Below are 19,102 nucleotides of genomic sequence, written 5' to 3'. Positions count from 1 at the left end.
CACCAAGCATGTTTGTGTTGTTTAAACGAAGCCCTGCAAACGTCGAACATCAGCCGCATTCGCTGCAGTCGCATGACGCATGCGCGGTTTCAGCTCGGTCAACTGGTGGAAACAGGGAATGTGGGTCAAGGTACCCTTAATAAGCAGACTGTCTTGAACATTTATGGTATTGTGTTCACAAAATAAAAGATCCCCAAAAGATAGCAGACGATGGTGAGTGGTTTAGAAAAAGTTGACCTTGAATCACCTTGTGTATTTGTCATTGTGTGTGGCCGAACATGACAGAACGACATTACCAAACGAGACAAACGACAGCTCCAGTCCGCCTTGTCGTTTGCGTATACGTTTGCTTTGTAACGCGAGTTTTATTTTGAAACCAAGTAACAGGAAGCGGATCTTGGACGTCCGCTAGCTTAGCTATCGCTCCCGCCTCCTCTTTCGCCTTTTTCACAGCAGCTTGGAGGGCGAGAGTGGCGGAGTCGGATGAATCTACGGCACGAAAACCTTTCTCATACCTTCCAAAAAGCACAAAAACGGCTGAGGAAGGCATCACCGAAGCCCGCGGCAGTTGGGAGATGACATCTGCGCACCATGAACTACGATAGAGAGGCGGTTTAGCGCGAACGGAGGGACGGTTGCTGGACAATCGATTTAGTAAGCTGGATTCGTTTTGGAACATCTGTAGCGCAAAATGTGGACATCCGCTATCCTTCCTCCGAGGTCGACTTAGACGCGCGATTTAGACGTATGCACGCTTGCCATTCCGTCTCAAAATCCAGCTAATTCCCCCCCTCCCCTCTCACCCCCCGGGGAGCAGTGAAGTCATCCGAGAAGGAAAAACGGGCCGTAATCATCTCCGTAGCGACAAGGAAAATCCGCTTTCTCACTCCCTCCCTCACTCGGACTCGCCCTGCCCTCCCCCCCTGCACAACCCGCCTTTACATGCTGTATTCCCCCTGAAGTACTCTCTCTCCTCGACACCCCCCTGCCCCCTCCCCGACGCCCCCACCTTCGAGCCACCCAGTTGGCCATTATCCGCAGTCGAGGATGCCGGATCAGATCTCAGTATCCGAGTTTCTCTCGGAGACCACCGAGGATTACAATTCGCCTACCACGTCCAGCTTCACCACCCGGTTGCAGAGCTGCAGGAACACCGTCAACGTTCTGGAGGAGGTGAGGAGACCGCCAGTTGCATGATGAACGCAGGGGCGGGGATGGGGGGGGTTAGCTAAGGGCATCTATCTCCGTAGGTTATTTCAATGCATTTTCTTAACCGCATTGAAGCAGGCCTTTTATTTTTATGCTTGATTACATGAATGGCTCGAGCTCGCTGACTGTCTCTCTGAAGGTGAACTTGCGTGTCCTCTTGCTGCTTTTTTTCGTTGTCACATCAGAGTGAGGAACTCTCAACGAAGAGAGGGCTTGGGCAACTGGAATGGAGGATGTGCGGCTTACGTAAGCGTGCAGCTTCAGTGCACATGGCTGCCAGCGCTCAGAGTAGTCTGTTCCGGTGTAAAAAACAAAAAAAAGGTGCTATATAAATTCAGCAAAAAAACAATTGCTGATACAAGCACATGACATATTCTACTACTCCTCTCACCAATATTGTTCGATTTTTGCTATGAAGTCGAGTTATTAAGGCAAGCAATGCTGTTTGAAACAATCAGTTTGACAAGTTTACCGATTCATAATTTCAGTCCATACCAGTTTATTAGTGGTTATGGAGGTCTCAAGAGATTGGTCCTTTGCATTTGGTAGCAACTAGCTAGCTAGCATCTACATCAGTTTGTTGACGCATCGCCTACGTACCAAAGAAAAAGCAAAATGTGCCACTGACCGAAAACAACAACAACAACTGCAGCAGCAGCGCATCTTGTCGATGCGGTGTCATCTTCCAACACTTCCTGACTATGCAATCAGGTCAGGCAGGCCAGTAACCCCCTCAACACCCTCCTCGTATGTTTGCCACCTCAGGACCCCCGCCGTGGCATCCCGAATAAATGGAGCATCAAACATGAGAATTCCTCTCGCTCTCTCACGCACATGCACCTTGGCTTCGATGCCTAAAGGTGCCCTCATTTCCAAATGCAAAACGCGCAGCGCCTCCAGCCTCCCAGGCGTTTGCCGCAGTCCCGGCATGGAATGTTTTCACCCTTACTCCGAAGAAATAAAAGTTCACCATAGATTTTCCCCACAGAAATCAAAGCTAACGCTACGGTCCTTGGTTTAAAGGGCAATTACACCCAAAAATGTTTCCAACTAGAATCCGTTGTAGGCGCCGGTACTTATCTAAATGTACTCGGGGTAATATTATTTGAAAAATAACTGAATGGAATAATTTCTTCCAAGTAAGGGCGGCGCCATGCTGGGTGAAATTATTTTCAGCTGCTGGTGCGAGCAGCTTTGTTGTTCCCGCGTGTCAGTCGGCCTATCCGCCGTCGGTTGCAATGAGCCAAAAGCTGGCGTGGTGAATCCCCTCCCCGGCGCAAACGAAAACCATCTGTAGGCAAGGAGAGCTGCGGCCATGTGCTCCAGTAGCCGCCATGCAGTTTTTGTCTTTTTGCTCGTGAGGATCACATGATCCGGAAGACCAATCAAGTGTGCACCATCCACGTTTTTTTTTTTTCCTTCTCCTCGTTTTGTTGACAAAATAAATAATGCAAAGGTACGGCCTGAATATTTCAGGAACGTAACCCAAGGCGGAAAACTGACCACAGCCTGACTCATCGTTAATTTCATCCCCTTTTATTATTGATTAGTAACTGCAGAGTCACCGCAGCCAGCTGTCGGATCAGGATAGGCCAATGCTAATATTAGCTTGTATCTCGCTACTTTATGGAGTGGATATATTTTATGGGACGTCAACCTAACTGAACATTGGGAACTCTTGTTCCAATGTGGATTCGTGGCGTGGGCTTTCAAGATGGTCGACAGCTGTGGACGTTCCTTGACGTCGACACGCCAAGCTAATCGCGGTAGCGTAGAGTACGTTGAAGGACAAGACGAGACAAGCGCAAATGCGTTCGTGTTTGCTTTTTTTTCCCGAGTGCTGCGTCGGAGCGCTCCACAGGCGAGTCTTGACCCACTTTTGCTTTTTATCCCCGCGTACAAAGCAAAGCCTCGCAGCTGATGCCGTGCTGACAGGAAGGGGCCAATGCAAAATGGTGCTGTTTTTTTTTTTTCTTCTTCTTTTCCCCCCCATGCATTTACACGGATGCGCGTTGATGTAACGGCTCTACTTTTAGTAGCAGGCAACAAGGGAAGCATTTCTGTTGCAGTATTCCGTGGGCTGCATCGGGAATAATGTTGACTTTTCACAGTCCTCCCATTCAACCGTGACTGGGCTTGACCCTTTTAGGTTCTTTTTTTTTGTTTTTTTTACATAACAGCCTTTTCAATGGGAGCTGCGACTGAAAAGGATGCAACGCTGAAAGGGGTGTTTTGTTCCGAGCCATCGTGTCTTTCGTGGCCCTGGAAGATGGTTACACAAAACAAAAAACGTTGCACAAAACATCCTGGTTTGGAAAAGTTTGATCTATTTTTGACCAAGCGAGTTTGTCACGCAAAATGTTTTATTCATTGTTTAGTATTAATAGTTTGTCTTCTTTTCAGAAAAGTACGGCATCAGTTGTAGGTCCTCAATTATCTAAGTGCGTAAATTGTGTGTTGTGGCCACGTGCAAATACGGCCAAAGCGATGTTGGCCTTCGGCGCGGTTGTCATGTGTTGTCACGTGTGGCCGTGTCCCATTCATCCCAACAATGCAGGCACAGTTCTCCGCTACACTACCAACTCGTACGAGGGAACCGTGCAGAAGGAATCTCTACAAACATTTGAAAAAATAAAATGTATTCATGATACTTATGCTATCATGTTAGCTTAATTCCCCACTAGATAGCTATGATGCTCATGGCTCAGATTCCCTCAAGCAAAATGCTAATATTAGCTTCTACCTATCTCCCAGCTACCAATGTATCTTTAGCTACAGTAGCTAGCTAGGTAGCTATGATGCTCCTCAAGGCCTGGCTAGCATGTTCTAATTTTTCCACTTGTTTGTGAATTGCTAATATTAGCTTAGCTTCTATTTATGCAGCTTTACTCATAGATCTAAACACAAGTCGATAGGACAAACACCCCTTTTTATCTGCGTACCTGTTGAGATGCTAAGCTAGGTGGGGCAATCTATCGCTGGCTAACAGCCCCCCGGTAACATACGCGGTGAAGCTATGGCGCTGGTAATATTTACTTTATTGAATATAGCTCATTCATAGAATATAAAAAGACAATGAATGGAATAGTTTTCCCTTGAGACTGAGTGGAACAGTCCCGTTCCTTTTTTATTCTGACATGCAAATGTTTTGACTTCACATTTGTTTATCTAACGACTCAAACAAATGACTTGACTGAGCCCGTCTTTTCATTTTGCTCCATCAATTCCGGCTGCCATCTTGTCTTCCTCGTCGCCCTCCCTGACCACATGAGCGGCGCTAATGCTAATGGGGGCCTCAACCGCAAGCCTGCTGGTCCAGCAGAAAGCCGCCGTCCGTTCTGACGGCCGACTGTCCTGTTGTGGCTCGAGGGTTAAACAAAACTTCCGTTTCTCTTCCCCTACCAGTTGCTGAAGGTGCTTCGCCACAGCCCACACGCTTGTGTTAATTGGAAATGCAGCTTTTTACTCTTTTTTTCTCCAGGGAAGGGATCTGGAGTTTTTTTGTAAAGAAAGACAAAAAATGGACTTAGATGATTCGGGTTGACTGAATAAAACACGTGCTGTTTTTAGGTGGGCAACAGTTAAAGAATGCAAGTGCGAGTTTGGTTTTGTTCCGTTTGCCGTCATTCCTCCCACCGTTTCTCCCGCCGTAACGGAACAATCCAACAGCTGTATTGACATGAATAATGACTTCCCGACGGGTGCAAAAGCAACAAACAAAAAGGCAATTCGGTTTGCTACGCTTCGTCTTGCGTGGGTGTGATGGGGGAAACACAGCTCGGCAAAAAGATGCGCGTGAGGACGCCGCCAGCCGAGCTCCGGAGGCCTTCGGCTTTTGGAAGATGGAAGTTTGTCAAAAAAAATGATCAGTTCAAATGCAAGATGTTTTCACCCCTTGTGAGTGTTTGTGTCATCTGACCTCAGCAGCTTTTTGGAAGTGCCGCATCCTCTTATTTTCCCCATTCCACACACACTGTGTCAGAGTGAGAGAAAGGGATGTGCATTTGCTTCCTGCCAATGAAAACGCTTCCCCACCCTTCCTGCTTGAGTCATGCTGCCTTACACACAGACTCCGGCCACTTAACCACCGCTTTGCGGAATCTTTGACTTAACTCTCAATGACTGCGTTGAATTCTGAAAATCAATTTCCAAATGGTACAAGGTCCCGTGGTTAAAATATGTTAAAGTCTTCAAATCATTTCCTGATTTGTCCCCAAATTGTCACAAATAGCCTCATCTTGTTTTTAGCAGAAGCAGATGTCATTGAGTCTCAAAGTATCGGCCAAGCGAGATGTTTTTTTGGTTCTGGCTTTCGGGGGAAGTCCTTTCTTCTCTGTGCCCTTTCCTGTTTTCCCACTACTGCGTGGCTATAATTAGAATATTAGCGCTTCTCTCAGAACTTGCTCAATGACTAAAACAGTCGTGGTCCCGACGACAAAAAACAAAAACAGAGCTTTGTTGGCATCTTTCCGCAAACTCCACGACAAAGAATTTTGAGCCCGAGTGTGAGGTGACCACGTCTCGTCTCCTCGCCAGATGAAGGAATTTTTATAAAAAGCGCTAGATAGACACGACATGGTGCAGAAGTGCATTGATGTAGCCCATGAAGGCATTTCAAATATTTGAAGCAGCTCTTGGTGTGTTGCAACATGGCTGCAAGCTACAATCATAAACACGTGGGTCACGTCTTTGAATCGGGGAAGCTCTGCTGCTTCCAGTTTGACGACAAATAATCTCTGCGTGGTAATGAAATTGTTGACCGTCCCGGGGGATCAAAAGTGTGCTCGCTGCAGAAGATAAATCTGTCGTAGGTCAGATGATATCAGAGTCTCTTCATTGTGGTGACCTTAATGTGAATGCCTGGAATGTGGCAACCCTGACAGTTATTTGCCGCGCAACTAACAATTTGTCTTCCTTTTCCTCAGGCGCTGGACCAGGACCGAACCTCCCTGCAGAAGGTGAAGAAATCCGTCAAGGCCATCTACAATTCAGGACAAGGTGAGAACAAACTGTCTGTAAATGGTCAGTTTCAGATGTCGTACATTCAGGTCACATCGAGTCGTTTGAGTCGTGAGATCAAGACGTTTGCTCACATCCTCTTTTCAGTTTCACATCAACCTTCAGACCAGAGGGAAACAAAAACTAATGTGTTTATTACCTATCCAGAGAGGAAGAAATCAAAAATACGCTCATTTGTTTTCAATGTGTCAGCTTTTTTTTTGCTAACATCGATTAGGTTAGAACCTAAGCTAAGTTAGCATAGCATGCGTTGATAGAGAAGCTAACCAACGCTGTTGCTAGCACCCATAAAATGTCTCCTCAACTATGTGGGAGCAAAACAGAAACAGCCACATGTGTTTATCGGTTATCCGGAAAGACCAAAGACAAACACCGACAAAAGCAGACATCTCTGCTAGTCACGCTTATGCTAATCCGTAGATGTCAGGAACAGGAAGGCTGACTGTTTTTTCCCCTCTCTGTTCAACAGATCATGTCCAAAATGAGGAAAACTATGCCCAAGCTCTGGACAAATTTGGCAGCAACTTCATCAGCCGGGATAACCCTGACCTGGGCACAGCCTTCGTCAAGTTCTCCTCGCTCACCAAGGAGCTCTCGGCCCTCCTGAAGAACCTGGTGAGTGCATGGTTATTTTTGCCCACCAGGGTCAAAACGATGGGAGAGATTATTTTGGTAGTCACTTGCGTAATTGGTTTTACGCGTGTGGATTAGGATTAAGCGATCTTCTGGTTTTGCTTTGCGGCAGGGAAGGTCAGAACTTGAACAAGGTATTTAAAAAGTGACACTTTTAGGCATCAAACCCGGAAGCCAAATGACATGTCCTTCCTCCGGGGTGGCGAAGGCCTTTATCTACGCCGCTGTGGACGTTGCCGTTGAGTAATGCGTCCTGTTTAGATCCCCATCACCCTTCAGTTTCCACCTCCCTGTTTCCTGTCTCGTAAATCCATCTGCGGCAGCACGGCCGGCGCCTCGCCAGGAAGATTGACCTCTTCCCGTGCTTCCGTCCATGTCTTCCTTTTAGTCTTTCCCACATCTGACCTTTTTTTTTTCCTATTCATCGCGTGCACGGCGACAACTCGACAACTGCCCCCCGAAGGCTCCCGGCGGGGACGCGCCAGAGCAGCAAATGACTTATTGACGACTGATGGATGGCCCGGTTGTTGCGCAAGCTTCCACATAAGGAATTTATAGAGCGGCCGTATCTTCGGTGGACATTTTTAGTGTTGATTCCCTTTTGCCGGAAGGCAGACAGTTATAGATTTTTTTCGGCTCTTAAGAAGCACATTAGCGGCCATTAAGTGTTGTTTACATCCTTTATTGCTGCTCGACGTTTGTGCGCGCTGTAAACGACCTCGCCGAGCCTAATGGTTAGAGAGAGACGCCGAGCGGCACTCGTCTTTTGCCGACTCACCCGCGTCTGGTGTCTATTTATCCGTTCGTTTGTTTTTCACCCGAGTCCTAACTCACCGCAGCGGATGACACCCCAAGAAAATATGGACACAAGTGTTAGGTAGAGTTGCGCAATCTGTATTCAGACCTCATACTTGTTTCCATGACAACAAGACCCAATTGCACTTTGCCAGTCTTTGTGCAGTTTGCCACACGGTAGGCCCGTTTGGTGCTTCGTCCAATCGTTTTATTGATGCTCCCAGATGAGGTTTCCCGTAAAACCAACGTTCTGGCAGCTGACATGGCACTTCCTGTTTGCGCTCTTGTTTGAAAGCAATTCGCAGCACCACTTAGCTAACTTAACGATCGCCGCACGCAAAAATACTCCGAACGAAAACAGACCGGCGATGCTACATCAGAGCCAGCGTAACTGTTGTGTTTTTTTTTTTTTTTTTTCTTCTTCTCAGCTCCAGAGCCTGAGTCACAATGTCATCTTCACCCTGGATTCGCTGCTCAAGGGAGACTTGAAGGGCGTCAAAGGGGTAAGGTGTCTCTCACTTTTCTCTCTGGCACGACCAAGCGGCAGCCGGGCGAATGTGAGAGCACGCTGCGTCAGCACATCCCACCATTTGCCCCTCGACTTATGTGCATGTGCACGCTGGGTGGTGGGGGGGGAGTGTGAACAGACCACAGGGGGGAGGAGGGGGAGTCAAAGTCGCTGTTTGAATGACTGCGCTAAATTTTGCCTCCGTGCTGTGGTGGCGGAACCTGGGTCATGAACTTCATCGCTGACGATGATGTTGTAGCCGTGCCGCTGGTGGCAGTCCAAAAGTCTGCAACCAGCTCCCTGTCCTCACCGTGACCCCATGGCAGTGCGCTGACACTCGCTCTGTCCTCTGTTGTGTCTGTGCAGGACATAAAGAAGCCCTTTGACAAGGCCTGGAAGGACTACGAGGCCAAGTTGTGAGTCTGCTGCTTTCGCACACGCCCAGCCGCCTCAGTCCAAGTCAGCCATGTTTTGTTTTGCGGTGCAGCACCAAAATCGAGAAGGAGAAACGGGAGCATGCCAAGCAGCACGGCATGATCCGCACTGAGATCACTGGGGCCGAAATCGCTGAGGAGATGGAAAAGGAGCGTCGGCTCTTCCAGCTGCAGATGTGCGAGGTGGGTTAGGTGGGGGGAGAAAAAAAAAAAAAGCAGAATCCTTTTATGACTTCGATGACATCGCTCTGTTTCTTGTCAACTGTGGGAACCCGAAGAAGAAGCGAAAGCTTCTCTGAGTGCTGGGCGGCGACACCCACGCCTGGCTCACTTGAGATTTTCCGACTGCAATTACATAACGCACAAGTAGCTGCTGCGCCGGCGCCACCGTGTGAATTATTCACCACAGAAAAGAAATGCACTGCAGTGCCACTTCTCCCAGCCCACATGTTTCTCAACTGTGGACGCTACAAAAGTGCAAGATGATGAAGCAGAAAGGACCACGTGACGTGTTATTGACGACGCGTGCTGAACACTCTCAGTCCAGCCACGTCCACAAGATACTTGGACGTTTGGAATTCGTCGGATGTGGAGGAAAAATGAGTGTTTGTGCGTTTGTGTTGCAGTACCTGATTAAAGTGAACGAGATCAAGACCAAGAAAGGCGTGGACCTCCTCCAGAACCTCATCAAGTATTACCATGCACAGTGCAAGTAAGCAAGCCCCGCCCCCTGGCTTTCATGCCAACGCTGAGCTGGAATCGGATGTGTTGCGACAGCCCGTGATGTTACCATCGTACAGTTATTTTTTAAATATTTGCAGTATTATAAATATTTTACATATAACTTGAGGATGAGTGACATTGGCTTTATTTCAAGGTATCGAGTATGGTGCAAGGTGCCGATACCAGCCAGAGATATTTATGGTCCAAAATGCCAAAAATCCCCAATAATGAAACAAAATTATAAAACAAAACCACTCTTTGCTCAAGCATTTTGGTCTTCCACTGGCCAAAACCAAACCTTCGTAGCTTGGTTCTCGCTGACCGCCATCCGTGATGAAAATACAACTCTGCAAATAATCCAGCTGTTCACGAAACCTCAAATGTAAACGCAAGCGGGACGTCTGTCGCAGTTTCTTCCAGGACGGCTTGAAGACGGCCGACAAGCTGAAGCAGTACATCGAGAAGCTGGCGGCCGACCTCTACAACGTAAATAGTCTCGCTTTGCTTTTTCTCGCGCTCGCTAGCTACATGTTCCCGCTTTGTTAAAAGCACGCTTCCAATTCCTGCGCTAGATCAAACAAACCCAGGATGAGGAGAAGAAGCAGCTGACCGCCCTGCGCGATCTCATCAAGTCCTCCCTCCAGCTGGACCAGAAGGAGGTAACACACACACACATTTACAAGCCATTTTTGCAGGCCCGAGACAAAGACCCGATTCATTTAATTGCATTAGCGTAGCGCAGCAGTTGGCCTAGGTCAAGTCAGTAGTTTATTGTAGCTTTTTTGAAGGCACCTTTTTAATTCTTTTTTTTTTTTTCTACCGTGCATGAGCAAGTCTAAATTTTGTGTTGCTCGCCTCAACAGAGAAACAGAGGCAGCGTTTCTACGCTAATCTCTCGCGATGCGCTACTTGGCTGCAGCGTCAGTCGTCCTTCAAATTAGCCTGTCTAAGACTTGTTAGCATAGGCTAGCATACTTTTATTAGTCAAAATGGTGACGTTAGCTTGAACATTTTTCTGTTTCAATCTCGTAGTATTTCCCTTCTTGTGCATGTCACACCACCTACTGGAATCGCCTCCACTCACCGTCACGTCTCTCGGCAATCAGAACCAAACACACACACACACACACACTGCGGGTTATTTTTGAGCCCTGCGTGACACAGCACCTGAGCGGGATCTTTCACACCTGTCCTGTCTGCCCCCCCCTTGCCCCCCCCCCCCCTTCACTGCCTTCTTCTGCTTGTCTGGAATCAAGTCTAGAAGAGTAAGTGTTGCTGCTGCCGCTGCTGCATGGAGAGCATGCTGCCATTTTGTCTGTACCGTCCGATTTTCAGGAGTGCGGCGCACTGCACTCAGCATGCTAACGGGGGCGCGGGAACGCTGAGAGTGACACAAAATAAAGAAAAAAAACTGAATGCCAAGTGTCAATGCTAACGTTTTACGTCATCGTTTCGCATCTTAGTGAGCAAGGGGATGTTTTGCTGCATGTTCGTGCGTGGCATGACGGCACCGGGGCGGCTTTGATTTTACCATTTGTGCGTCTTTCAGGACTCGCAGAGTAAACAAGGTGGCTACAGCATGCACCAGCTGCAGGGCAACAAGGAGTTTGGCAGCGAGAAGAAAGGCTACCTGCTCAAGAAGAGCGACGGGTAAGTGCAATTAAAGTCCTGCAAAAAAAAAAAAAATTGTTGCTGTGATGTGGGAGTATCCTCAAAACTGCCTTTGTCTCTTTTGCGCCCCTCGCAGGCTGAGGAAGGTGTGGCAGCGCAGGCAGTGCTCGGTGAAGGGCGGCATCCTCACCATCTCTCATGCCACAGTGAGTACACACACACACACAGACACGCACATACAGGATCTCCCCACCCCCCTTCCTCTCCTCACGCGTGAGCGTGCAATCTGCTGGAATTGACATAGAGTGGTCACCATGGCAACTCCATGCCCCCCTCCTCCCTCCGCCTGCTGTTCCAGGGTGACTCATCTGTGGAAGTGCGTGCGTGCGCACTGTGGCGGCTGCGGTCCGCACTTGTGTCGCAGTGGCCGATTTGGGAAAAGGGTGGCTTTTTCTTGACAAAGAAACGTGAAAATCTACACGTCGAGCCCGGCGGACAAACCGGCCGAGGTCGCGTTCAAGGCGATGACATCATCGCTGCGTGCTAAAAGTAGCTCGCTAGATGAAGTCGGCAGCGATGTGAACTGACATTTTTTTTTTTTCTTCATCTCTCGCACGCTCCAGTTCACTTATTCAAGCGCGTCTTTGGGCTGAAATACAAAAGCTACTCACTTCACTTTTCGTGAAAGGAGAACTATGATGCAGTTGTTGCTACATTTCAAAGCAGTTGCCAGGTGTCTCAATAACATGTCCAGAACTCACTCTCGTCAACATTGCAATTATGACACAAGTCAAAAAGAATAAAAATCCCTTCGAATGAATAGTAGCCATTAGCTAAAAAATATTGAGATGTCGTTTGAAAATGAAACTGAGAGCTTGCTTCCCTTTGCAGTCCAACAGGCAGCCGGTGAAGCTCAACCTCCTCACCTGCCAGGTCAAACCCAGCGGCGAGGATAGGAAATGTTTTGATCTCATTTCTCGTAAGTGTGCGCCGATGTGCAAGGCGCCGCCACGCCCGCTCCCGCCTGCTCCCGCTGACTTTTGACGTGTCCCGCTGCAGATAACCGCACGTATCACTTCCAAGCTGAGGATGAGCAGGAGTTCGTCATGTGAGTATCTCCGCTGACTCGGTGGCGAGAGTTCCCATTCAGCAAAGCGTGTCAAAATGCTGAATCCGATGACGAGGGCTACTTCAACTCGTGACCCTCCGTAGTCCCCCCCACACACACCCACCCAGTGCCGTCACGCGCTTTATCGTCTGCGAGGTCTTCCGCAGCGCCTTTGATAAAATATTCAGTGTTCCCTCGCAGCCGCCAGCCCTCCCCGTCCTGCAATTAGCAGTGCCTTGTTAGTTTTTTCTGCATGCAAACACATCTCACGCATGCTTGTGTGTGTGTGCGTGCGAGCAGATTGTGTCGGGAACCTCGGGACGCCATGTTTGAAAGGCAGACACGGTGTTTCCCATCTGTGCTGTAGGAGAGCCCCAGTGTGCCGCTTGTTTGTATGAGCGCAATTATTCAGGCTGCGTGCAGATTTAGCCTTAATGTTGAGACTGGCCACACGATTAGGTACGCCTGCACCATAAATGTGGCATGGGCGCTCGAATAAACAGTCGCTCTGACCAATTTCCGACCTTCTGTTTTGACATGAGCCAAAGTCAATGTGTCAATGAGTTGCCGTGTGACTAATCGAGCGCCTTGTGCAGCTGGATCTCGGTGCTGACCAACAGCAAAGAGGAGGCCCTGAACATGGCCTTCCGTGGCGAGCAGAGCAGCGGCGGCGAGGACGGCCTGGAGGATCTCACCAAAGCCATCATCGATGACGTGCTGCGAATGCCGGGCAACGAGCTGTGCTGTGACTGTGGCGCCGCAGGTGCGTCCAAAAAAAACCTGAAAAAAACCCCTTAGGCTTTTCTAGGCTTTTTTACCTCCTCACGGTTACATCACGGCGTTACGCAAGTCACCCAAGAGAGGCCAAGCGCGCATGTGACCTGGCATTGTTTTCATTTTCATGATAATCCCTCACTGCCGTTAGAACGGGAGGCAGCCAAGTGATCCGACTTTGATCGGCCATGCCGCCGCTCAGCATGCGCAACATGTGACCACACAATAAAATAAAAATTAAAAAAAGGCCGTTTGTGTTGACGCGTGTCTGGCCGGCAGATCCCAAATGGCTGTCCACCAACCTGGGCATCCTGACGTGCATCGAGTGCTCCGGCATCCACCGAGAGATGGGCGTGCACATTTCCCGCATCCAGTCCATGGAGCTTGACAAGCTGGGCACCTCCGAACTCTTGGTAGGCCCCACAAATCCGATGTGGAAGATAGAAAGGAAACAAAGTCCCAACTCGATTTATTTGGAAATGTACATTTTAAGTTTCCTTCGTGTTTTCCTTTTTTTTCTTTCAATTGATAAGTGAATACAAGTAAAAATGAATTCTGGCTCCCTGCCAAAATGCAACAAGCTCGCAATAATTTTAACATTTTGTGGCTTCATAACGAACACATTTGTGTTTTTGTTCTATAGCAACTAAATGTGAACTCGTTTTCCGTTTTTCAGCTGGCCAAGAACGTCGGGAACAGTAGTTTCAACGAGATCATGGAGGGCAACCTGCCGTCCCCTTCGCCCAAGCCTGGCCCCTCCAGCGACATGTGAGTACACACGTGACGCCTAGAAGACAACGCCGGCGCGCTGATCCGCCAACCTTCTTGTCGCCTCCGCCAGGACGGTGAGGAAGGAGTTCATCACCGCCAAGTACGTGGACCGCAAGTTTGCCCGCAAGACGTGCTCGTCGGCGGCGGCCAAGATGGTGGAGCTCTACGAGGCGGTGCGCACCCGCGACCTGCTGGCCCTTGTCCAGGTCTACGCCGAGGGCGTGGAGCTCATGGAGCCTCTGCCCGAGGCCGCCCCGGTCAGTTGTCGCCCAAGTCGAATTTCTGAAATGCCATCAAGTCTTTAATCATGTTATTAAAAGGAGATTCGGAGATTGACTGCGGCTGTGTTTGTCGCCTCCTGCAGGAAGCCGGAGAAACAGCGCTGCACTACTCGGTTCGGACGGCCGACCAGACCTCGCTGCACCTGGTGGACTTCCTGGTGCAGAACAGGTACCTTCACATGGACACGGCATACGAGAAAGCCATTGGCAAGCTGTGTGGAAGATGGGATTGGGTTCCCTGAAGACTGAGACTTAATGAGTCTAAAAACCTCAAGTGGACTCTCTGAGTGTGTTGTTGTGTTGCAGCGGTAATGTGGACAAGCAGACGGAGCGCGGCAACACGGCCCTCCATTACTGCTGCATGTACGAGAAGCCCGAGTGCCTCAAGCTGCTGCTCAGGGGCAAACCAGCCACCGACATCAGTGAGTCTGCACCAACACAGGCATATCACAACACAAATCCTGGCATAATTAACCATCTGGACCCCCACCCACCCCCCAGCCAATCAGAACGGGGAGACGGCACTGGACGTTGCCAGGCGACTGAGGAACACGCCTTGCGAGGAGGCGGTGAGGCTTTGCACATAATTTCCTTGGCGGAGGTCCGGCCGCCATTGAACGCAGTTGTTCCGTCCGTTTTTGTCAGCTGGTGCAGGCGGCCGAGGGCAAGTTCAACCCTCACATCCATGTGGAGTACGAGTGGAGCCTCCGGCTGGAGGAGATGGATGAGAGCGACGACGACCTGGACGACAAGGTGGGCGCCCCGCCACGCCCCCCGCCCCCACCGGGCATCCTTGACGCCGTCTCACATGTCCTCCCGCAGCCCAGTCCCATTAAGAAGGACCGCTCGCCACGACCGCAGAGCTTCTGCCACTCGTCCAGCCTGTCGCCACACGACAAGCTCTCGCTGCCGGGCTTCATCAGCCAGCGTGACAAGCAGCAGCGGCTGTCCTACAGCGCTTTCACCAACCAGATGTACAGCGCCTCCACCGACCTCACTTCCTCGCCCGTCGCTGACGGCCCGCCGCTGCCGCCCAGGAATCAGGGCAAAGGTTCGCACCGCCGCCGCTGCAGCTCTTGTTCCTTTCAGTCATTCGTGCCTTTTCTTTTTTTTCTTTTTTTCCTTTTTTAACTTTCACTTGTTTCTCATCGGACTCAAGTTGGCCAAATGTTGTGGTTATCGCGCTGGACCTTGTCTGCCCGATGATTTTGTTTTCTTTACAAAGAATGACGTTCAAAATAAGCCAAAGCAGATGTCACTGCTCAAAGGAATTATTTCAAGGGCATGCTTGGAAGAAATGATGGTCCAAAGCCCTTTAAAGGGCGAAAACTCAGACTTGGAAAAATCACAAAAAAATACTAAATTGGTTAAAAAATGTTTCAAGAGTAATCTCAGAAAAAACAAAATAATGTCCTCAAACAAATTTATTTTGTGGGGAAATCAGCTTTTTTAAGGTCACTAATATTTTTAAAATTCACAGTGACCGTAATTAATAGTAATAATTAATTTAGAGTTTTTTTAAATTACCTTGGAAAAATTCTGTCGTGTTAAAGTATTTTTTCAGTTAGCTAATAAACAAAAAGAATCCATTCCAGGTCACTCATGCTGAAATTCTTGAAAAGCACTCCAATTTCATGTTTTCGTTTTAATAGCGGAGCTTGAATTTGTTATTTTCAAGAATTTCACCGCCTGCCAATTCAGCCACCTTCAAGTCAATTGGGCCTGTTTTTTTTGTTTTTTTTTTTTAATTTCTTAATTTGTTCCATTCATCTGAAATAGAAACAAGCGTGGCCGTTTGCCGTTTGTTTGGCGTGTCAAATAAGTCTCGGCTTTATTTTATTTTGTGGAGGAGCAGCTCCTTTCTCTGGTTGCTCTCCCACGCGCCTCCTCATCTCGCTCTCTTTTTTTCTTTGTCTTCTTTTCCCCCCTCCTTTTTGATTCTTTCAGCTCCACACTTGGCATTCCTTGGCTCTCATTCGCACTACGCCACACTGGCCGGCACTCGACCATACATCCGTGAATATCCTCATTTGACTTTGACCCGCTCGCCTTTCACCCTCACCCCGCCCGCCGTTTGCGGCTCACGGAACAAACGAGGCGACCCGGTCGGAGCGTTCTCCCTGAGCTGTAAACGCCGGCCGCAGCCGGTCGCGTTCGCTGGCTGAGCTCTCCGTTAGCCGCTTTCTTCCCACTTGAGCACAAAAAAAGGTCCAAGTGATTGGACAGCGCAAATCTCTTTCCGGATTTCTCTGCTCCTCCTCTTCCTCACGATCTTCATCTCCTCCTTGAACTTGTCAAGTTTGGGCGGCGCCAGTTGTGCCGGTGCTGACGTGTTGTATTATCACTTCTCCAGCTGCCGCCGTTGCCGCCGCCTCGTCTGCGCTGACGGCGGGAGGCAGCGCCACGCTGTCCAAGAAGAGGCCGCCGCCCCCGCCGCCGGGCCATAAACGCACGCTGTCCGACCCGCCCGGCCCGCTCTGTCACACCAGAGGGGGTCCGTCCGGGGGGGAGCCGCAAGCCCACGGTATCCAATCGGAGCACACCTTGTTTGACATTGCGCGGGACGGCGTTCCCTCTTGAAATGAACAAAAAAGAACAAAGCCATCGTTCCCTCGACGAAGCAAATAATTGGATTTCCAAAGTAAAAAGCAAATGTTTGGAAATGGGGCGCATGGAAAGCTCAGCCAGATGACCCAACCCCCAACCACCCACCCACCCTCACCCCACCATCCGATCTCATGGTTCCGTTTTGTCATCGCGGCATGGCGAGCGCCTTGATGTGTGTTTTGATGTGCGTAACGTGTGTCGTGTGTTTGTGGCCCCGCTTGGCACGGCTGTAGGAAGCGACTCCACGCCGCCTCCCGTCAACAAGATGTCGCCAGTCTCCAACAAATTTGAAGGCATCCCTCAGCAGCAGAGGTAACACCTTGGCACTCCCGACACAGTCAAGTCAGAGTCGGGCCTTTACGTTTCCAGGTCAAGCTTAAAACTCAGTTATGGTTTCAAATTCAGGTTTCCAGTCAGGCCTTCAAGTTGGGTGGTTATGTTTCAAATTACCAAATGAACTGTCCAATTAGGGTTACTGAAACGTTGAGTGTCCTTTTTCCTAACACCTTGCAGTACGACTTCAAGCAACACAAAGTCCACACTTGGTCCAAGGGTTCTTCCTAAACTACCTCAGAAAGGTGCGCTTCATTATCATCATGCTCATCATTGCCAGTATCAGTCGAGTGTATTATTGAACATGCATATGTGTGCAGTGGCGTTGCGTAAGATCGACACCATCCACCACCCCTCCGTGGACAAAGCCGGCCTCCCCCCTGAGGTCTTCCAGAAGTCTCCGCCAGGGACGGACGCCCTGCAGAAAGCGCCGGCCCCGGAGCGGCCGCAGCCTGCCGACCCACCGCCCAAGCCGCAGCCATCCGAGCTGCCGCCCAAGCCCGGGGAACTCCCGCCCAAGCCGCAGCTCTCCGACCTGCCACCCAAGCCGCAGCTGGGCGACCTGCCGCCCAAACCGCAGCTCAAGGACCTGCCGCCCAAGCCCCACCTGGCCGACGCGCCGCCCAGAGTGGGGGCGGCTGAGGCGGCCCCGCGCCCGCCGGGGGATGCACCGGCCAGGCCCCAGACGCAGCCGCCCCCGCCGCCGCAACCCCAGCCGCCGGAGTCGCCGTCGCCCGATCGGCCAGCCCCACCCCCGCCGCCGCAGCAGAGCGCCGATGATGCCGATGGAAGCCCACCTGGGAGCGCGGAGACCCCCGTGCCCCTCCCCAGGAAAATCAACACGGTACGCGTGACATCATTCAATCATTGCTTCACTTTTTCTACATTTTCTTTTGGGTCACAGACTCAGTGGAACTTTGTTTACATCATTTCTATCTCAAAAATATAAAATAATTAAATATAATACAAAATTGAATAAAACGCAATGCTCGGCATTGTTTTAAGTGCGTCCTCTTATGTGTGTTTGCGTTGCAGGGGAAGAGCAAGGCGCGACGCGTGAAGACCATCTACGACTGCCAAGCTGACAATGATGACGAGCTGACGTTCGTGGAGGGCGAGATCATCGTGGTGACGGGCGAGGAGGACCAGGAGTGGTGGGTGAGTCCACCGACTGCCGACAAGCGCTCGAGATTTCAACTTTTGCCGTTTTGCCAATGAGGATTCGGGTCCTGTCCGGGCGAGCGGCTGACCCGAGCATTTTGCATTTGCAGATCGGCCACGTCGAGGGCGAGCCGGAGCGCAAGGGCGTCTTCCCCATGTCCTTTGTGCACATCCTCAGCGACTGACCCACGGCAAGACCACCCGACCCAACCAAGCCTTTGCACTACCACAAAAAGAAGCTAAAGTCAAAAAGACGGCAGAGCCTCGTCCATGCTGTACAAAGAATGTGCGTAACCCCCTCAAACCGCCCCGCCCCCTACGGTGTTTTCTCCAATACCCCCCGCCAATATTATAAAGCAGCTCCCGCCAGCACTTAGCTATCTGTAGACGCTGTGTGTATATACGTTTGTAAATAGATCAATCCATGTGTGCGCTGTACATACATGTTTTACTGTACAAACAAAAAACATGCTATGGCACATTTGATCCCAACTGGCCCACGTAGACCCCCATTCCCCCCCAGGCTTGCTTTGTGTGTACCCGTGTTGTTTTGCAGTTGACAAAGCGTATTGCTGCCGCAACACCAAAAACAAAACAAAAGATCACTATCGCCTAATGTGATCAAGTTCAGTTTTACAAACTTAGCATGAAATAAGCATCATACGATGAATTTTAAGTTCCAAAGTGATAAGTTGAGTTTCAGGTTCTAAACTGATTCTGTTGGCTTGTTTTTCTGGCATGGCAGTGGTAGGCTAGCTGCCGCTGCCTGTGTTGGACTCCCTCAGCCTCGTGCTTCACCAGAATGCTCCAAGATCCACTAGACACAAAACGCACCCCAGAACCACTCTTATCGTTAAGCAGTATTTAACAAAAAAAAAAAAAAAAAAAAAAGACATGTCAGCAATCAAGTGTTGAGTCACTCCCCCACCCACCCTAAGTTGTGTTGAAGGTGTCGTAAGCGAAAAAAGTTTTTTGGTTGGGTGCTCAAACGTGAAAAAGTCATGAGTTGAGTTTGATGTCTCCTGCTCCTCGCTCACGTGCACTTTGTCCCATTGTTCAGGGAACAAACAAAAAAAAATGTTGTATCATTAAAGTGCTGTATTTCAAATGTCAAGCTGTCCTCCATTTCTGCACT

At 49.8% G+C, this 19,102-nt stretch overlaps 1 protein-coding gene across 4 annotated transcripts; it reads left to right on the top strand.

Moving 5' to 3' along the window:
- Window positions 1-399: 399 nt before the first annotated feature.
- Window positions 400-19,081, top strand: asap1b (ArfGAP with SH3 domain, ankyrin repeat and PH domain 1b). Of its 4 annotated transcripts, XM_088363803.1 has the most exons (29): window positions 400-1,173; window positions 6,135-6,207; window positions 6,698-6,843; window positions 8,085-8,159; window positions 8,531-8,580; window positions 8,652-8,781; window positions 9,225-9,310; window positions 9,732-9,807; window positions 9,894-9,980; window positions 10,871-10,971; window positions 11,069-11,138; window positions 11,824-11,911; window positions 11,992-12,040; window positions 12,637-12,803; window positions 13,094-13,227; window positions 13,491-13,582; window positions 13,656-13,842; window positions 13,950-14,035; window positions 14,173-14,288; window positions 14,368-14,435; window positions 14,512-14,619; window positions 14,689-14,917; window positions 15,814-15,882; window positions 16,220-16,390; window positions 16,707-16,785; window positions 16,987-17,051; window positions 17,127-17,650; window positions 17,842-17,964; window positions 18,078-19,081. In XM_088363803.1, exons 1-29 carry the CDS (start codon window positions 1,048-1,050, stop codon window positions 18,150-18,152), a joined length of 3,450 nt encoding a protein of 1,149 aa, XP_088219929.1. In that variant the 5' UTR covers window positions 400-1,047; the 3' UTR covers window positions 18,153-19,081. The 4 variants fall into 4 exon arrangements, with proteins under 4 accessions (XP_088219929.1, XP_088219926.1, XP_088219927.1 ...); XM_088363800.1 differs by lacking the exon at window positions 15,814-15,882 and having other exon boundaries at window positions 401-1,173; XM_088363801.1 differs by lacking the exon at window positions 16,220-16,390 and having other exon boundaries at window positions 401-1,173.
- The last annotated feature ends 21 nt before the right edge of the window (window positions 19,082-19,102 follow it).

Source organism: Syngnathus floridae, chromosome 20, assembly GCF_059516105.1.
Source record: "Syngnathus floridae isolate MCC-2025c chromosome 20, RoL_Sflo_1.0, whole genome shotgun sequence".
NCBI lineage: Eukaryota > Metazoa > Chordata > Actinopteri > Syngnathiformes > Syngnathidae > Syngnathus > Syngnathus floridae.
This window is presented reverse-complemented; position numbering and strand designations above follow the sequence as displayed.

Excerpts from the sequence above, each read along its gene's own strand:
- asap1b (XM_088363803.1), top strand. The coding sequence starts at position 1,048 with ATGCCGGATCAGATCTCAGTATCCGAGTTTCTCTCGGAGACCACCGAG. Across the intron at positions 8,782-9,224 it reads TCCAGCTGCAGATGTGCGAG|TACCTGATTAAAGTGAACGA; the intron begins GTGGGTTAGGTG and ends TTTGTGTTGCAG. Across the intron at positions 12,804-13,093 it reads CTGTGACTGTGGCGCCGCAG|ATCCCAAATGGCTGTCCACC; the intron begins GTGCGTCCAAAA and ends TCTGGCCGGCAG.